The sequence below is a fragment of the Amia ocellicauda genome, chromosome 16, assembly GCF_036373705.1.
Source record: "Amia ocellicauda isolate fAmiCal2 chromosome 16, fAmiCal2.hap1, whole genome shotgun sequence".
Classification (NCBI taxonomy): domain Eukaryota; kingdom Metazoa; phylum Chordata; class Actinopteri; order Amiiformes; family Amiidae; genus Amia; species Amia ocellicauda.
This window is the reverse complement of record NC_089865.1, coordinates 18,445,503-18,463,923: the sequence shown is the minus strand read 5'-3', so window position 1 is coordinate 18,463,923 and position 18,421 is coordinate 18,445,503. Positions and strand designations below refer to the sequence as shown.

General features: G+C 39.0%; 1 protein-coding gene across 5 annotated transcripts in view; it reads left to right on the top strand.

Annotated features, from left to right (window-relative positions):
* Positions 1-18,421, top strand: part of vps8 (VPS8 subunit of CORVET complex) — a 183,437-nt gene that overhangs the window by 82,209 nt on the left and 82,807 nt on the right. For all 5 annotated transcript variants that reach the window (XR_010804780.1, XM_066688393.1, XM_066688391.1 and 2 more), the window contains 6 exons: positions 5,964-6,108; positions 9,516-9,605; positions 10,586-10,628; positions 11,048-11,160; positions 12,100-12,181; positions 13,230-13,312. Coding sequence is in view for 4 of the 5 variants with exons in the window: in XM_066688393.1 (XP_066544490.1) it covers positions 5,964-6,108; positions 9,516-9,605; positions 10,586-10,628; positions 11,048-11,160; positions 12,100-12,181; positions 13,230-13,312 (556 nt within the window). In the remaining variant the exon portion in view is untranslated. The remainder of the gene's footprint in view (positions 1-5,963; positions 6,109-9,515; positions 9,606-10,585; positions 10,629-11,047; positions 11,161-12,099; positions 12,182-13,229; positions 13,313-18,421) is intronic.

Sequence of the window (18,421 nt, the reverse complement as noted above, 5' to 3'; positions counted from 1 at the left end):
TGGAAGAAGGTGGTCTGGTCTGATGAATCACGAGTTCAAGGTGTTGATTGGCCTCCAAATTCCCCAGATCTCAATCCAATCGAGCATCTGTGGGATGTGCTGGACAAACAAGTCCGATCTGTGGAGGCCCCACCTCGCAACTTACAGGACTTAAATGATCTGCTGCTAACGTCTTGGTGCCAGATACCACAGCACACCTTCAGAGGTCTAGTAGAGTCCATGCCTCGACGGGTCAGGGCTGTTTTGGCGGCAAAAGGGGGACCTACACAATATTAGGCAAGTGGTCATAATGTTATGGCTGATCGGTGTATATTCATCATCATTAGCCTTTGTTGATCCACTGGATTGAAGACCAACCTAAGATTTTTCCACTTGTATTGATATACAGCATCTATTTTCCAGGTCACTCCAGCAAAGCTTCTTATTTAATCTTGTATTCATTCTGTAGCTTCTTTTGTCTAACTTAGTCCACCGTCTCTTCTTTTTGCAGCGTGTCCAGCCAGTCATTGTTCTTGTTTTTACCCTTTTTTATTTTAACTTCATAAATGTTATGTTAATGGTTTGATGGATTGATCCCTTTTACATATGCTCATCATTGTGCAGCTTTTGATCTCAGATGTGAAGCTCAGGTAAAATCTGTTCAGCCCTGGTTTGTAGTTTGAGATGATACATTTCTAAAGCAAATAGAAATGCTTTGGCTATCACAGTGGTTGATGTAGCATCAAACATTAACCAGACCTTTCACTTTTGTTTAATTAAAGCTGTGTCTTCAAGCTTGATGTGTAAATTCATTTCAGAGCTATTGTCTAAATGACAGGAAAACAGCATATTTTTCCTAATGGCAATAACAAGAACATAGTACAGCTGTTTACACAATGTTTTAATTTGCAATAGTCGTGGAGCAGATACATATATATTTTTAAATAAAATAAATAAAAATGCAAGACATTTGTTGCTGAGAATATATAAATAAACATGTTAATGTAATCTTTTTGTCATTTAATTTCCAATATGTTTCTTAGTTTACATGATGTGAAGTCCCTGCAATTGTTCTGCTTAGATTGATGCCCATTTTACAGTGCAAACCTCCCATGGGTTTATTGAGAGGAAATAACATGGGGAATGTTACATCACGTTTGCTGCTGTCACGCCAGTACAAGGGTCTGCTCTGCTTATTTAATAGTGTCCTTATTAACCCACCCTGGAACGTTGGGGGGCAAAACATGGAACTTGTCAGATCCTTTATTTTTTTCAGAGCTTGTTTTGTATATTTGGAATGGCACATAACAATCTAAGCCAACACGTCATCACATAATGCCATTATAATGAACATAAGAGAAATGCCAAGAAATAAATTAATTTAAATGCACAGCAGTAAAACTGTTCCTTTAATGTTGTATTTTCTAGCTTAAGTGCAATGTTTTAGTCCCAAAATTGAGAAGATACTTATTATTGTGTATATACACTCACCTAAAGGATTATTAGGAACACCTGTTCAATTTCTCATTAATGCAATTATCTAACCAACCAATCACATGGCAGTTGCTTCAATGCATTTAGGGGTGTGGTCCTGGTCAAGACAATCTCCTGAACTCCAAACTGAATGTCTGAATGGGAAAGAAAGGTGATTTAAGCAATTTTGAGCGTGGCATGGTTGTTGGTGCCAGACGGGCTGGTCTGAGTATTTCACAATCTGCTCAGTTACTGGGATTTTCACGCACAACCATTTCTAGGGTTTACAAAGAATGGTGTGAAAAGGGAAAAATATCCAGTATGCGGCAGTCCTGTGGGCGAAAATGCCTTGTTGATGCTAGAGGTCAGAGGAGAATGGGCCGACTGATTCAAGCTGATAGAAGAGCAACTTTGACTGAAATAACCACTCGTTACAACCGAGGTATGCAGCAAATCATTTGTGAAGCTACAACACGTACAACCTTGAGGCGGATGGGCTACAACAGCAGAAGACCCCACTGGGTACCACTCATCTCCACTACAAATAGGAAAAAGAGGCTACAATTTGCACAAGCTCACCAAAATTGGACAGTTGAAGACTGGAAAAATGTTGCCTGGTCTGATGAGTCTCGATTTCTGTTGAGACATTCAGATGGTAGAGTCAGAATTTGGCATAAACAGAATGAGAACATGGATCCATCATGCCTTGTTACCACTGTGCAGGCTGGTGGTGGTGGTGTAATGGTGTGGGGGATGTTTTCTTGGCACACTTTAGGCCCCTTAGTGCCAATTGGGCATCGTTTAAATGCCACGGCCTACCTGAGCATTGTTTCTGACCATGTCCATCCCTTTATGACCACCATGTACCCATCCTCTGATGGCTACTTCCAGCAGGATAATGCACCATGTCACAAAGGTCGAATCATTTCAAATTGGTTTCTTGAACATGACAATGAGTTCACTGTACTAAACTGGCCCCCACAGTCTCCAGATCTCAACGCATTAGAGCATCTTTGGGATGTGGTGGAACGGGAGCTTCGTGCCCTGGATGTGCATCCCACAAATCTCCATCAACTGCAAGATGCTACCCTATCAATATGGGCCAACATTTCTAAAGAATGCTTTCAGCACCTTGTTGAATCAATGCCACGTAGAATTAAGGCAGTTCTGAAGGCGAAGGGGGGTCAAACACAGTATTAGTATGGTGTTCCTAATAATCCTTTAGGTGAGTGTATATATGCAATATATATATATTGTGTATATATACAATATATATTATTGTGTGTGTGTGTATATATATATATATATATATATATATATATATATATATATGCACATATACACTCACCTAAAGGATTATTAGGAACACCTGTTCAATTTCTCATTAATGCAATTATCTAACCAACCAATCACATGGCAGTTGCTTCAATGCATTTAGGGGTGTGGTCCTGGTCAAGACAATCTCCTGAACTTCAAACTGAATGTCTGAATGGGAAAGAAAGGTGATTTAAGCAATTTTGAGCGTGGCATGGTTGTTGGTGCCAGACGGGCCGGTCTGAGTATTTCACAATCTGCTCAGTTACTGGGATGTTCACGCACAACCATTTCTAGGGTTTACAAAGAATGGTGTGAAAAGGGAAAAACATCCAGTATGCGGCAGTCCTGTGGGCGAAAATGCCTTGTTGATGCTAGAGGTCAGAGGAGAATGGGCCGACTGATTCAAGCTGATAGAAGAGCAACTTTGACTGAAATAACCACTCGTTACAACCGAGGTATGCAGCAAATCATTTGTGAAGCTACAACACGTACAACCTTGAGGCGGATGGGCTACAACAGCAGAAGACCCCACTGGGTACCACTCATCTCCACTTCAAATAGGAAAACGAGGCTACAATTTGCACAAGCTCACCAAAATTGGACAGTTGAAGACTGGAAAAATGTTGCCTGGTCTGATGAGTCTCGATTTCTGTTGAGACATTCAGATGGTAGAGTCAGAATTTGACGTAAACAGAATGAGAACATGGATCCATCATGCCTTGTTACCACTGTGGAGGCTGGTGGTGGTGGTGTAATGGTGTGGGGGATGTTTTCTTGGCACACTTTAGGCCCCTTAGTGCCAATTGGGCATCGTTTAAATGCCACGGCCTACCTGAGCATTGTTTCTGACCATGTCCATCCCTTTATGACCACCATGTACCCATCCTCTGATGGCTACTTCCAGCAGGATAATGCACCATGTCACAAAGGTCGAATCATTTCAAATTGGTTTCTTGAACATGACAATGAGTTCACTGTACTAAACTGGCCCCCACAGTCTCCAGATCTCAACGCATTAGAGCATCTTTGGGATGTGGTGGAACGGGAGCTTCGTGCCCTGGATGTGCATCCCACAAATCTCCATCAACTGCAAGATGCTATCCTATCAATATGGGCCAACATTTCTAAAGAATGCTTTCAGCACCTCGTTGAATCAATGCCACGTAGAATTAAGGCAGTTCTGAAGGCGAAAGGGGGTCAAACACAGTATTAGTATGGTGTTCCTAATAATCCTTTAGGTGAGTGTGTGTGTGTATGTATATATATATATATATATACACACACACACACACACACACACACACATCCACTAGCATAGCTGTCTCAAAGACTTTCACAGTTCGTGAAAACAAACGAGTTTTTGGAGCACTCAAATTAAAAATGGCACTCTGCAGTTCGGTGCAAAAGTGATGGAATTAGAAGCAGAATGCAATTGTTTGCCCTGCTGCCTGCTGAAACAGCTGCTGGAGGTTTAATAACACGCTATTAATTTTATCAAATTGAACACACGGCCAGTCAAGGCAGACAGACCGCCAGCAGACCTTCTGGTATAAGTCACGCTTCAGAGAGCTGGAGAGAGTGATTTTTCTTGCCTTTTTTTACATTTTACTTTGCTTCTTTTTTTTTTTTCTTCTCTCATCTGAACCTTTATCTGAATGAACCCAGAAAGAGTTTGAGAATCCCGAGAGGAATGAACTAGTCTGAGGTTTGGGAACCAAATAATCATGACAGCACAATACGCAACTACAGTTCTTTCTTTCTCCTTTTTTGTGTGTAACCAAATGCTTTGAAATTGATGTTCACACACAAAATGCTAGCGGGGGAAATTGAGAGTTCTTAGCCACCATTATCTTTATTGCTTTTTCCCATGAATACAACAAAATAATTAGTTCATTTTACAACAGGATTTAGTGGTAGTGGTTTTTACTTATTTCTTCGTATCTAAGATTTCATGCTTCTTTTCTATCTCAACAAAGATGTAAATTGAGTGTTTGCTTTCACATCGTAGAAGTGGAAGTAGAATGGCAAGCTTGCACTTTTAATAGGAAGAATTAAGGTCATGTTTGAATGCCTGTGAGCGTTCAATGTGTGCAGCTTAAATTTAAATACAAACCTTCTCAATCAATACACCAATTTAAAAAACATTGAATTTCAACTGGTGTTTTCTTCTTGGAAACTGGTGTACTGTGGCAGGGTCCTGTAAATGTCCCATCTTGTAAAAGTTCTGCCACTCTGCAGGGGTGACTTTAAGTCCTTTTGGTTGAGTTGAATTGGTCTTAGTGCTGCCGGACCCTGGGCTGAGCTATACTGACTGTTGACTGGTCAACCATTTTTTGAGTGCAACTATGCAATTAAAGGCAAAAGTTTTATGGCAAGCCAAATTAATATTTCAACATCTCTCTAAATCATTCAGATAATGCAGAGCAGAGAGAACCTATAGGAGCTGCTGAATTTATCTTGAGATCATGTGAATCACTACAATTTAAGTGGAGGCCACTTAACTTGGTATTTGTAAATATATAAATGTAAGTAGCTGGCTCCCTCAAATTATATCGAAAATGTTGGTTAATTGGGCAAAGAATATTGGGCATTGGTCCCCAATGCTGCAACAGGCTTAAAAGGAAAATTATCAGAACAGGAAATGCAAGGCAATCGCACCACAGTACAAAGCTTTTAAACTCTGCTGTTGATCAAAGTCATTGTAAGTGAGCTCCAAGCACAGAGGTTAAATGAAAATGCCAGACTGTTTCTTTAAGATACGGATATCAGATGTGTCTGTTCTCATGAAGTTTATATTGATTGAAAAATAGGAAAAAAGAAGAAGGAAAAAAAGCTGTAATCTGTGTGTGGGAGTGTGCGCGGTTGCAGGAGGCCACAACTACTTCTGCAATGTCAAGCATCAGGAGAGAAATCGAGCCAAGCTATGGCCTCCTGTGTTTGTGTATTCTCAGCAGAGGGGTTTGTGTTCACCACAAGATGAGCAATATGAAGATGTTTTGTCTTTGTCCTTCACAAGAATCAACTGGCTTTGCCCCAGTTTCTTTCCCTTTTTGCTCAATGCTGGAACATGCATGATACTTTTGAAACTGTTGCAGGAAACAAAGAAACGAAGAGGGTGAAAAAAGTTTCCAATTAGGAGGTCAGCCAGAGAAATCAAATTGTTGACTATCCTGGTCTCTCCCTCTCTGTTGCAGGGAAGCCTCTTTGAACCACAGAGTGCTGCGCTTGAGTCCTGACTTCCATGAACTCTACATCGGCCTGCTGTGCCGCTTCAGTCCCTGCTCGGTCACAGAGTTCTTGCAAGCGTCAAAGGACTACCGCCTGGAGGAGGCAATTCAGGTACTCTGCCTAGGGCTTCACTGCTGGACAAGATCATGTGTTCCCATATTTATAAATGTGTGTCCTTATTTGAAATGTTGCGCACAGGTTTGATGAAAACAAACTACCTGTGGAGGTCAGAGGAAGCCGTATAAAAACGGTCTCCTTGACCGAGATTTTTATTGGTTACAATCCTCATGAATCCCTGCATGTATTTTGCAGAACTCCTTCAGAAATATTTTTTTTTACTGAATTAATAGTTTCAGGTTAAAATATTTTGGCCATGCAGGATATATATAGATAGTTGTAGATATAGATATAGATATATATTGTGTGTGTGGGCAGTGTTTTATAGTCCTGCTAACAGCAAGTGTCTGCTAAACAGATTCTAAATGGGTACATTTTAATAGCCCCAAAAATGCCACTACTCAAAAATGGTTTGTCATCTATGACCAGACTGTAATTATCCAAGTCTTGAGACATGTTACTGATGAAGTCATAACTACTCCTGTTTGTAGCTCACTCTGTTGCAAAATAGAGACTTCGCGGACTTGCAAGTGATACAGTGTGGCACACTAAATCAGGGCTTCAGTGACATTCATGGCAACAGTTCAGGTTTTATATTGATCTTTTACATCGCAAATTACTGAATTACAGGATCCCTGAACAACTAGATTAGGAGTAATCATATCCTAAATCTCCCAGCCCATTGCACAACAGTGTGTCGGCATAACCAGCTCCTTATCTGTTGAATTAATGAATAAGTAATTCACCCACAGAAATAAGATGCATGTTATACCACTGACCTGCACTGGAATACATTATTGACTGTTATGTATCTCCACCTCTGACCTACACGAACAGCTCCATTTAAAAAAAATAAATAAATAAAGAAAAATAAAGAAAATCAACAAAACAAAACACGATCTGAATCTGTTTGCATAAGTAGAAGTGTTTGCTCAGTGCATTCGCTTAGGATATAATGCAAATGATTGTGTCTGCAAGAAAGGTATTCCCAGGTTTATCCAGTTTATTCACTTTCCTGGAAGTTAAGCATAGTCAATTAGTGTAACTTTAAATATAAGACATTTAGTTAATTGGAATGATATTGAAGGGATTCTGAGAATTGTCAGGTTCCAGGAGAAGAAAAACACAATGTATATGGCCTAAATATAGTAATGCTGTAACAGCGAACATTTTCTCAGGGTTCGCATCGCAAAAAGCGAGTCAATTCCTCTCCATTTGCAATGTATTTTCTTGAGAGTTTCTTGAGTTTTTCCGACCCAAAACAAGCATCTAAAATACATTTTTTGTTTCCCAAAACAAGCATCGAAAATGCATGTACAACCCACCTACTCATACATGTAATGGCCGCCATTTTCATGTTAGAATGAATGGAGGTGATCACAGGTTGTTACAACTTGAGACTTTCGCACTTGTGTCCCCTGTGGCAGTTTAACATGCGTGCAGCAACAGATAAGCCAGATGAAGTGCCCAACAAGAAGGTCAATGAGTGGCATTTTTGAACATTCAGATGCCGAGTTCATGGGGTTTAATGTTACAGTTCCTTCCCCTCTGCTCCAAGTATTCTTGACAGTGTAGAGAAACCTTGAATTCCTTGAATTTTACATATTTTCATGAGAGTTATGGAAGCTGAGCAGGGCTTAACTTTATTCATATTGTTCAATTAACTAAGGGTTTTCACAGACGGGTGACTGACTGAAGTTAGTAGTGATGATGATTAATCATTTATCTAAACATTTATTCAATTCATTTTGTTGATTACAGTTTTCTGATCAATGTTAAGTTTATCTTGAATATAAGTGACATTAGAAACAGTCAAGTGACAGTGGTGCTTTCCATTTATGGCCAAGTGACATTCATAGTTGTAATGTTTTAACTAAGTCTGGGTAATAATGATGCAAACAATGTTATATAGTCAAGTCAGTAGTGCCAAGTTGTTGCAGTTTGAAGTAGTTCTAAATAAACACTTTGTATTGAAGTATTTTTGTAGACATGTCACTACTAGTTAAGTAACCATCCACTGGTCCAGTTCATCTTTCATATGTTGTTCCCATGTTACCTGAACCCTCACTCCCCAGGCCATACTTACTTCATTCTCATGGACTTTGAATATCATCATACATGTTCTGTTCAGGTTACAGTACTAGGAATACATAATTTATCTTGTGATAAATATTATATAACATACTACAATACAAATGAAACATAGAAAAACAAGACAAACATCATTGTTTCAAAGATGTATAGACTTAGCTGATTCAGATTTTGATATCACATAATCCAGTGCAGTACTGTATGATCTACAACTTTCTCAACTTACTAGATAAAGTATTAATAAATATTACTAATAGATATATACAACACTTAACACGGTTTACTACACAGATCAATGGTTAAGCACCAACACAATGGCCACAAACATCATTCAAGCTACAGTAACACTACAATCAGCATGACTTAAAATGAATGAAGTGGGTCAGCATGTTATTATTTTAAGTGCACACAACATGTGACATGACAAGCCTTTGAAGGCTACGTAAGCTTCAAATAAAGAAGTTGTATTGAAAGTCACTTCAAGTGCATAACTGTATTAGTCAAGACAGATATCATGATCTGCATTGACTCTGATGCTGAATGTTATGCATCTATAGAGTTTAAAACTTATATTAGCACACCAGTTCCTCTCCTATGCAATGATGAATGCAAGCATTACTTAATAAATAGACAATGCAGTCAGGGTCTGTGAGCAGAGATGAATAGTACTGTGCAAGATTCTGGAAAGGCTTGACTACACTAGTACTACAGGAGAAGCATGGAAGACTTAGTGGTATAACAGAGAGGAGCATAGGGCAGGCTACTATCTACAGTCACACACCTGCAACATGCAGGCCTTAAATAACAATTAATGCAAATATCTGTAAAATATATTTCACAATCTAAAATGCATGCAAAGTAATGTAGCTTAGAATGCACATATAATATGTAATGAGAACAAAACATAAAAAACAACACTTTTGATCATTGGTAGACCAATTTAAATTGCTAATCAAGCAACTCGTGTTGCTAAGCAAAATTATATTTAATTAGCATAAATTGCTGTGCAAATTTGAGACAACAAAAATGTTGCAAAATGCTTTAAACTCCTTGAGCACACTTGCTGTGAGGAGCATCTTCTGTGAATCACACTTGAGTGAATCTCAGGCATAATTCTGGGAAAATAAAACCACGCTGGTCGACATGACTGGACACTTACAGAAACTTTTGTAAGAAAAACTAAATCTCTTCATAGCTCAATTTAACCTGGTCTTTTAGCATGTTTTATTCTAAATACTTTTCATAGCCTCAGAGTTGAAACTTGTTACTGTTTTGGACCTCAATGTTTATTTTTTTCTGGGTTTTGTTAGATAACTGAGCAGCATAATCTGCATGAAGCCACAGCATACCTGCTGGAGAAGAAGGGAGACATCCAGGGAGCGTTCGTGGTGCTGCTCAAGGTGAGTGCTCAAGAACAGAGGGCAAGGCTGCCAGGAGTTTACATCAAAAACGTGATCACAAGCAGGTGAACGCTCATCAATAACTGGCAAGGGATATTGTGGCACTCACCCAGTACATTCTGGCAATCTTCTCAAGCACGAAGCGCCATTGTCTTTTATTGAATTATAAAAAAAAAAAAAAAAAAAAACCTCTGAACAGTCAGCACTTCCTGTGACTTAACCTCTACTTTAAAGGTAATTGGTAAACAAGTGGCAAGAACCACAGGATGGAAAAACAATCATGAGTCAGGTGTTCGAATGGGAGCTCTGATATCATAATCATGTTTGGAAAGAAGGCAGAAAGCCAACAGAGATATGTGAAGGTGACATCTTAATACTGAGAGGATGTTAACATGTGGCCTGTAGGCGCTCTCTTACTCTTTCAAACTAAGAAAAAAGATCGACCGATCTCGGTGCTCAGAAGATCAGTAGACTAGATATACCTGAAAGGAAAGTGTAAACATGTCTTGCAATTGCTCTTCATGTCAAGAGTATGTCAGAAAGGTTAAAATGTATAAATTAAAATGAATGGGTATTGGAATTTGGGATTGTATGACTGCAGAACAGAGGAAGAGCATTGTGTGCTTGAAAAGGTTGCTCCTATATAGTGCGTCTAACTTGTTAACTTGAAAAAAAGCAAGGTTTTTGTTTTCTCTGGTTCGTGGAAGACTGCATTAACCAGCAACTACCAAACATGTTTAAGTCACTAGAATAGACTTAAGGGCTGAGCAGGCCAGATGGTTCAGCTCTTATCCTTTTTCTCTGCGCTGCTCTGAATACGTCTCTTGAGTGGAAGTGTTTTCAACAGAAGTATGAATCTCTACAATGTGTGCTATAAACAAAGCACTGCGAACAGCAAGCACTTTAATATATATATATATATATATATATATATATATATACACACACACACATCTTCTCTTTTTGTTTGTTTTTTACAGACCTTGAAAGACAAGCTTTCAGCTCTCACAGAGGAGAATGAAGGTGAGAATGGGTTTATTATTTATTTCTTAGCAGACGCCCTTATCCAGGTTTGCCAAGTTCCTGGTTGCACTAAGACAGATGCTGAAATCCTTTTGTAATGTACGGGGTGGGCTGTTTTTGCAGATTGAATAATGAAGCAATCTGAAACATTGGAGAATGGTATCTTAACTAAGTAACTTTGAATCTAAGAAATTACAGTAAAACAGATGAGGGCGAAGGAGGATGAAGCATCTACACTGCACAAGCAGAACAACAAAGTCCAACACAGTCACCCTTACTGAGCACCACTGATTTGGGGCAGCACTGTTTCAGCAGGATTTGTTATCGAGCTCCAAAAACAATACATTATGCTGATCGTAGGACTATAAAATGTTTGTTGTTTTTCTAAATTTATATATATTGAAAACTGCTCTTTTCAGCTAAGATGTCAGCAGATGAAGAGGACCCCCTGCAGAGAGTGGAGGTGGCACTGAGTGATACCATCGCTCTGTGCCAGCGCAGCTCCCACAGTCTCAACCAGCAACAGAGAGAGGTACGAAACACTCAAGGAGTTCTGGTGCTAGGCTCATAGCAAGGCAGTCTCTCTTCCCGGCAGACAGTGTGTTCCCGAGATGCTGCTAATCTGACTGAGCCACCCATGGAGGATGCGACTCCATTTTCATTAAAACTGTAATCTGATTGTGTAGTATGAAGGGCCATTCGTGACTGTGTGGAGGCCTGGCTCAAATTTTGTTACAGCTGTGCTTCACTCACTGAGGTAATGGGGAAATGAAACTCTCAGCACAGAGATGATGCAATTTACTCACATTTACTACAGCAAATACTAGCAGGAAACAATGCCAGGTTATAAGACTGGTTTGCTGTAATAGCTCAACATGTCTAGTGTCCTGTTAATATCTGGATGGAGGAGCAGTGTTCTTGACCATTGAGACTCCTATACCCTCAGCTTTGTCATGCTCCTAGGTTAAGGTTAGATTTAGGATTCTTGAACAAACCATTTGTAACAGTGGTTGTAGGCTCACACTGTCTCATAAAAGTACTCTTTAGTAGCTTACAATCCACTAGAGAGTCACTCGGATACATTCAAGAAGAAATACGATTTATCGTCTCCAGTTATTAAGCAAACTCCATTGCGAGCAAATGTGGGTCAAGCAGTCTCCTCTAATGGGACTTTTCTTATGTTTTTATATTATGTTATATCCACCAAGTACCGTACATAAGACCCAGCCTGTGCATTAGTGTTTGTATGAGGCGCATCTTACAGAGACTTTGCATTGTCTAGTTGTAATGATGATTATAACACTCCACACTTAATTGCCTGTGCAAGTGTTGTTGAGGTGCTGGACTGAAAAAACTGCAGCATCTTTCAGTTCGGTCTGGGTTTTTATGAGGGATTAAAGTAGTGCAGCGCCTAACATTAATTATTCAGGCAACATTAAGAAATAAAACCCTGTCACTTCGCTCCATACAGGCGCTGTGGTTCCCGCTGCTGGAGGCGATGATGTCACCACAGAAGCTGCTCAAAAGCCCCGGATTTCGGCACACTTCAGAAAGTTAGGCTCTTTGCCTTGTCATTATTAATAAATGCCTGCTGTAGAACCAGCTGGAGTTATTAAAGGGAAGGTCTGACAGGACTAGGATGTGTTAGTCAACAGGGTTAAAAATGAGAACTTGCTCGTGACGTTTTTGCTTCTGAGCTATGGGCAGTCATTGTACAGCCTGTTCTGCATTAGTCGCACGTATTATCCATGTGTTTAAGTAGCTCAGTGCCTGAAGAGCAGACATCTTTTAAGAGCATGTTCTTTTTCCTGTTTTGCATTTTCTTAGCAATTCCCTTACATTGTTTCACTGCTACTGTGGGGTGTCTCACATCCATCTGTCACATCCCCCCTTCTGTAGATGTTTGCATATTCACCTGTTTCACATATCCACCTATATTCCAGTCCACAGTGGGTTGGATATGCAATGTTGCACTTTTATCCCAGCAAAAGGAGCTTGTGTAAAGCATCAGTGCATCAGTGTCGTACCTCCTTCCATTGTTCTTATTCAAAAGAGATGTGGTCAAAGTGCTGCATGCCACCTATTCTCTTCCCCACCAGGGTCAGATGTTATCAATCTCTTCTGAAGCCACATTGGATTGAGTCGTCATTAGATTTCATAGTAAATAACAGTGCGTGCCGTAGCTGCGGCACGGAGTGATTTTAGACGCAGCATGTGCCGGATGAAATAGCAGGTAAATGCAGATGAAATAAAACAGTCCTTTCAGAAATCTCTGTTCGGTTGTACAGGCCTCCCAGCAGTGGCAGGCCAGTATGGACAATCTAACCTGATCTTGTTCAGAAAAGGCATCTGTGAGCAGTAGGTATCCAGAGAACCAGCTCAACAGGGGTTACAGACCAGAACATTATGCTAATGCATTTCAGATCACGAGAGGAGTAGTTTATGTACTTGCTACAATTCATGCTTTCATTACTTGAAGTAAAATGTAAGACATGTCAAAGCTTCTGTGGTGAGATTGACTCTTTCTCCTTCCCTCCGTTGCTGGTCCTGATTGGCTTGGTTGATGACACAGGTTTTCTATCTTTTTTTCTTTTCTTTCAGCGCTGAAACAGCTTACAATGCAAGTCCTGAACAGTATGACGGGCTTCATCGCACTGCCATCTATAATACAGCGCATCCTGCAGGTGTGTACTGTGTATGATGCCCTTTTTTGATCAGAAAAGATGATGCATTATCCTCTATCTTGCTATTTCTTATCATCCTTTCAGCAGGTGGTATAGTAGAGCAGGGCCTCTAACCTTACTGTGCCCTGCCACCTGTTTGCTCATTCCAGGCCAGGTTCACAGTGTTCAGTCCGGAGGCATGTGTGTTCTCAGGTCCTGGGTAGAGTACAGGAAAACAAACAATAATCAGACGGAGGAATACATCTCTTCAAAACAAAGACACCCAGGCTTTCTTGGGAGTGAGCAGGAATACTGATTTATGGTTATTATTTTAAGTCACACTTTAAGTATTAAAGTTCACACAAAATGGCTTAAGATGTGTCCGTTTGAAATCTGCACACTGCCCCCACAACAGCATCCAATAGTACCTATGAAACGGACTTACTAATTACTTACTCTAACTTATCTGCATCCAAAAGTATTTCTGTACCTTCTCAAAGCTGACTGGACATCATTACCATATCCCTTCTCAACACAGACAGAATCAAAGATCCTTGCATTTTGTTCAGTGGCAGATGTAGCAGTCTGCCACACTAATGAGCACAGCACCAGTTTGTGATTAGTCTCTGCGCCTTATACCAGATCCTGGGGACTGAAATTCATGGGTCACTGTTTCCTAGTCTTGCAGGTCCTGGAGTTCCACTGACACAGTTCTCGTTTTTTCTCAAAAAAGACACAATATCGACATGTGGTACACAATGAAGGATTCCCACAATCAGTTCAGGTCCCCAAAATGAACACTGTTTTTAAATGTGACGAGTCTCAAGGCAACGGAAACCTCTCCAGTTTTCACTGCGGAACTTCTTTAAATATGGCTCTTGTTCATGAAGGTTTGTGATAAGCAGAATATATTTCATGTATCTATTTAAGTTAGTTGAATATTGCCAGTTGTTTGGGGGGAGTTGAAAACGTATCTGTTATACACTTGAGATAATATACAGATACAGGTAAGTGGTTTTAAACTCCTTTACGTATCTCTTAAACCCTTCGAACCTGAAATGGATGTCACTGGATGTTGCTGAACACCCTGCTGAGGCCTTCTGACAGTAGTTTAAAAATATTTCACCATGGCCAAGTTTTTCCCCCCCTTATCTTTCCACCCAGCTCAATTTTGTCTTCAGCTTTTATGTTGGTTAAAGATAGGTGTATGTTTGAGGGTGTGATATCATCTTTTGAATTTTAGATATAAGAGGTGGTGCTTTTTTAATCCATACAAATCCAGCAGAAGAGTTTGTTTATTTATGTGTTTGTTTAGTTACTCATTTATCCCTCAGCCATACGGTAAACTCGATAAAGATTAGAATCATGCAGGAGAAATGCTGTTTCGCTTATCTCCAGCCAATCGGACGGGATTTGCCTTCTCGTTTCACATTTCATATTGTTTGCCTCAGTGCTGGAAAAATCTGTCATTGCTAAGCAGCGCATAGTGCTATCTCTCAGATGCCTATTAAACAAACCATATGTATTGCATTTTACGTGTTTGCCAATGGAAAAGGAAGAAACGCAGGCTTTTATTGTAATGTAGTAATGGCACAGCGGTTGTCAGTATAGCATAGTAATACATTTGATTATGATCGACTGAGATATCAAATGGTTAGGCCTATAAAACAAATAGAAAAATAAATCACCTCTCGCATGCAATTTCCCAGTTAGTTTACATCATTTAATATGCCACAATACTGATTGTTGTGAAGGCATATTTTTGGTAAATGGTTCTATAACTATGCAAATTAATAAACTACTAATGCCTCAAGGGGCATGTCTTCAGAAGCAAACATGCAAGGACTGAACAGCGTTGTTTTCACACACAATCTTTTTTTTTTAATCAACGCTGCCTTGCACAACTTCTCCAGTCGACATCTGTCTGTGACAATTCATTAAAAACTCCAGGCTAGAGTTAAATTATGAGCTTTATGAAGAAAACAAACAAGCCACTGAAACCAGAAGTTTGGCTTAAATTGAAGTGTGTCATAAACAGAAGAACTGTTGGCAAAAGCTTGGACCTTCTACACTATTGTATTGTGTTAAAACATGTCTAAACTTCTGCAGACATAATCTCTTCAGGGGGTTGGAATGAGTATTAGTTATCTGAAAATGTGTGTGTGTATGTATATATATATATATATATATATAATCTCGTTGCATATTATTATTAATTTTTTATTTTATTTCATGCGACTTGCAGGTGTCACAAAATATACACATATTATTATAATTTATTTCTTAGAAGATTCCCTTACCCAGTGCGACTTACAGTTCCCAAACAATACATATTGCATATTACAAGAAGTGTAAGTGTGTGTGGGAGATGGATTGTGTGGACAAACTGTAAAATTGTATGTATTTATAAACGTTATTTAGTAAAAACCTTAAAAAACATAGTAATCTTAGCACTAAACTGTGTACATCTCTAAAGCAATACATGTTAAATATGAATTTTCAGAATGTAAACCAGTTCTCTTATAAGGTTGCCTTTCATAGCTTGATAACAGGATTAGTGTGTGAGGAGGTTTCACTTTCCCTGATCACAGACAGAGCAAAGAGCAGTTCATTCTGTAGTGTCCTTCATTGGGGCTGAGTTCAGGACCGAGTAGACACACTTTGTCAAACTGCAGACATTGGGATAGTGTGCCTCGGCCCAACGTGGGTTTCAAGTCTTTGCTTTGTCACAGTTTGTGTTTTATATGTCTAGAAGCATTTGCTTTGTAGCGTTAACATTATATTGCTGGAAGTGTGGTTTATTCTTTTGTGCCATGAAACATGCAGGCCCTAATACAATTATCTCACATGCATAATGACATACCTGCTTTGTCAGTGAGCATATTGTTCCATAATGCACTAGAAGAGCAGTGGGACATTGAACACACAAAAAAATTTAGACTATTGAGAGTGAAGAGCATCCAGAATAATGATGTTATGGTACCTTAGTAGATATTTGATTTGAAGGGGAGGAAATGAATAAATCAGTGTACGTAAAAGACTACCTTTTAAAAAAATAAAATAAGAATTTATTCTGTCATATATTCATATTTATTTATCACATTATTTTCATAAACTGCTTCATATTTGTGCCAAAGGTGAACATTTAATATTGTTTTGAATTCTCCAGAGTTTTGTTAAGTGGTGTATGAGTTTCACAAGATTTAGCCTTTTTTGCAACTGTATCATTTCACATTCACCAAACAAATAAATTAGTCTGCGGCACGGAGTGAAATAAATTAGAAACCCATGCAATGATATAGCTGTCACTGTATTTATCCTGTCTCAGCCCAGTCCTGTGATTTCACAATCTTCTATGGGTTTTATTAACATTTTAATTAAAATTAATGTTCAGCACATTCAATTTCAATATTATTCTGTCAGTTTGTTTTTTCCCCCAAACATTACCTCCATTATCTTTCTTTTTTTGTGTTAATTTAGGTGGTTGCTCTTGTACTGCAGAACTATTACAGAAAGAAGATTGTCTAATATCAGACAGAAGCGAGATGGAAACAGTCTTTGCTCTTAGTTTATAATTAATCTGGGCTTCAGGTGCTTTGACCCTTTCATAGAGAACAACCACGGGCTTCTAAAGTGGAATATGACCAAATCTGGGACCTTGGTCAGAGAATAGCCCACTAGACATTGCCTGTTCTCTGTATTTAGTTTATTTTCTGCTGGTGATTCCCACCATGTTTATCATGGTTTGAAACACGCACTTGAAAAATGTTCCTCCAGCTCCTGTCTCCATGTGTCTCTGTAATCCCTCTGAAGCACCACTGAGTCGGGTTCAAGGAGAGCAATTATCTCGCATCTCATCATCCTGCTAATAACGGGGCTGTCTGGAATATCTGATGCAAGATTGAAATCTGACAGCTCAATTAAAATGTGTCACGGTAACCCTGTGAATACGAGCACAAAATATCCGCTTTGTGTACATTATGGTAACACACAAAGTGCCGCCGGCCCGCACTGCCGTGGAAATAGGAAAAACATCTGATGTTATTATATGATCATCACTGAACTAAAAAGCCCACAGTCAATTAATTTTTAGGCAGTGCTCCCATGGTACAGTGGATATGTGTCTTTCAGGTTGTCAGAACTACTGGCAAAAAAATATTATGCAAAGAGGCTAATTATGTGGGACATTGGAAAAAATAGCAAAATGTTATATTAATTGAAGCTACAGCACATTCAATTTCAAACCATTTTTCTCCCTTGCAGTTCTGTATTAATGACCAAAGAACAGCAGGTAGATTTGTTACAACTCTAGTACTTGTTTGTTTTTAATGACTTATTGGTTTATTCTTTTAATATTCTCTCATGCGGATGCTTCCTGGCTGTAGTATGAAGATAGTAAATGTTTCTCTCTCTCTTTTAAAAATACAAAAATTTGTTAAATATACATGATTCTATTATGGTTTTAGATCACTCTATAAAGGATAGGCTGAATTGAACTGAAAATGTAAGGGAAAAAAAAAAACTAAAAGTTGCCTAAAGAGTTGCTACCTTTGCTGTCATTTCTATAGTTTTTACAAATTTTGAAAAACAGATGGATGTAAAGCAATTGCAAACATAACAAGCTGCGGTAGGCAAACTTGTGTTTGTTGCCTAGACAAAAGGCAAGAGAGATCAGCCCCACGTTTCTGCCACACATGGTGTGGTAATCATGTATTCTGATAACACTGCAGGAGATTGTTTTTTTGGCAGCAGCTTCAAATAGTGCATTATTTTATTGTTTTACAACATTTTCCCCTTAGTCTAGAGAAGGTATATTGTTCTTCTATTTAGCTGATAGTGATAAATGGAGTACTTTTTTTTTTTTTTTTTTTACTTTTTTTACAGCAATAAGTTTAGGTCACCTTGACACCACAATACTACAGCCTTTCTAAAAATGTATCCCCATGTATGACATAGAAAGCTGGTGAGATGCCCTTTTGATGCTAGTTGCCCACAGGCTTCCAGTGAAGTATCTTTGAGTGAACTGTTTCCTGACATTAGGATGGGTTATATTTGAACTTTAAATTAAAGAATGTTAATTAAACCAAGCACTGGAAAAAAATAAAATCAAATGCAGGTGCCACCATGCAA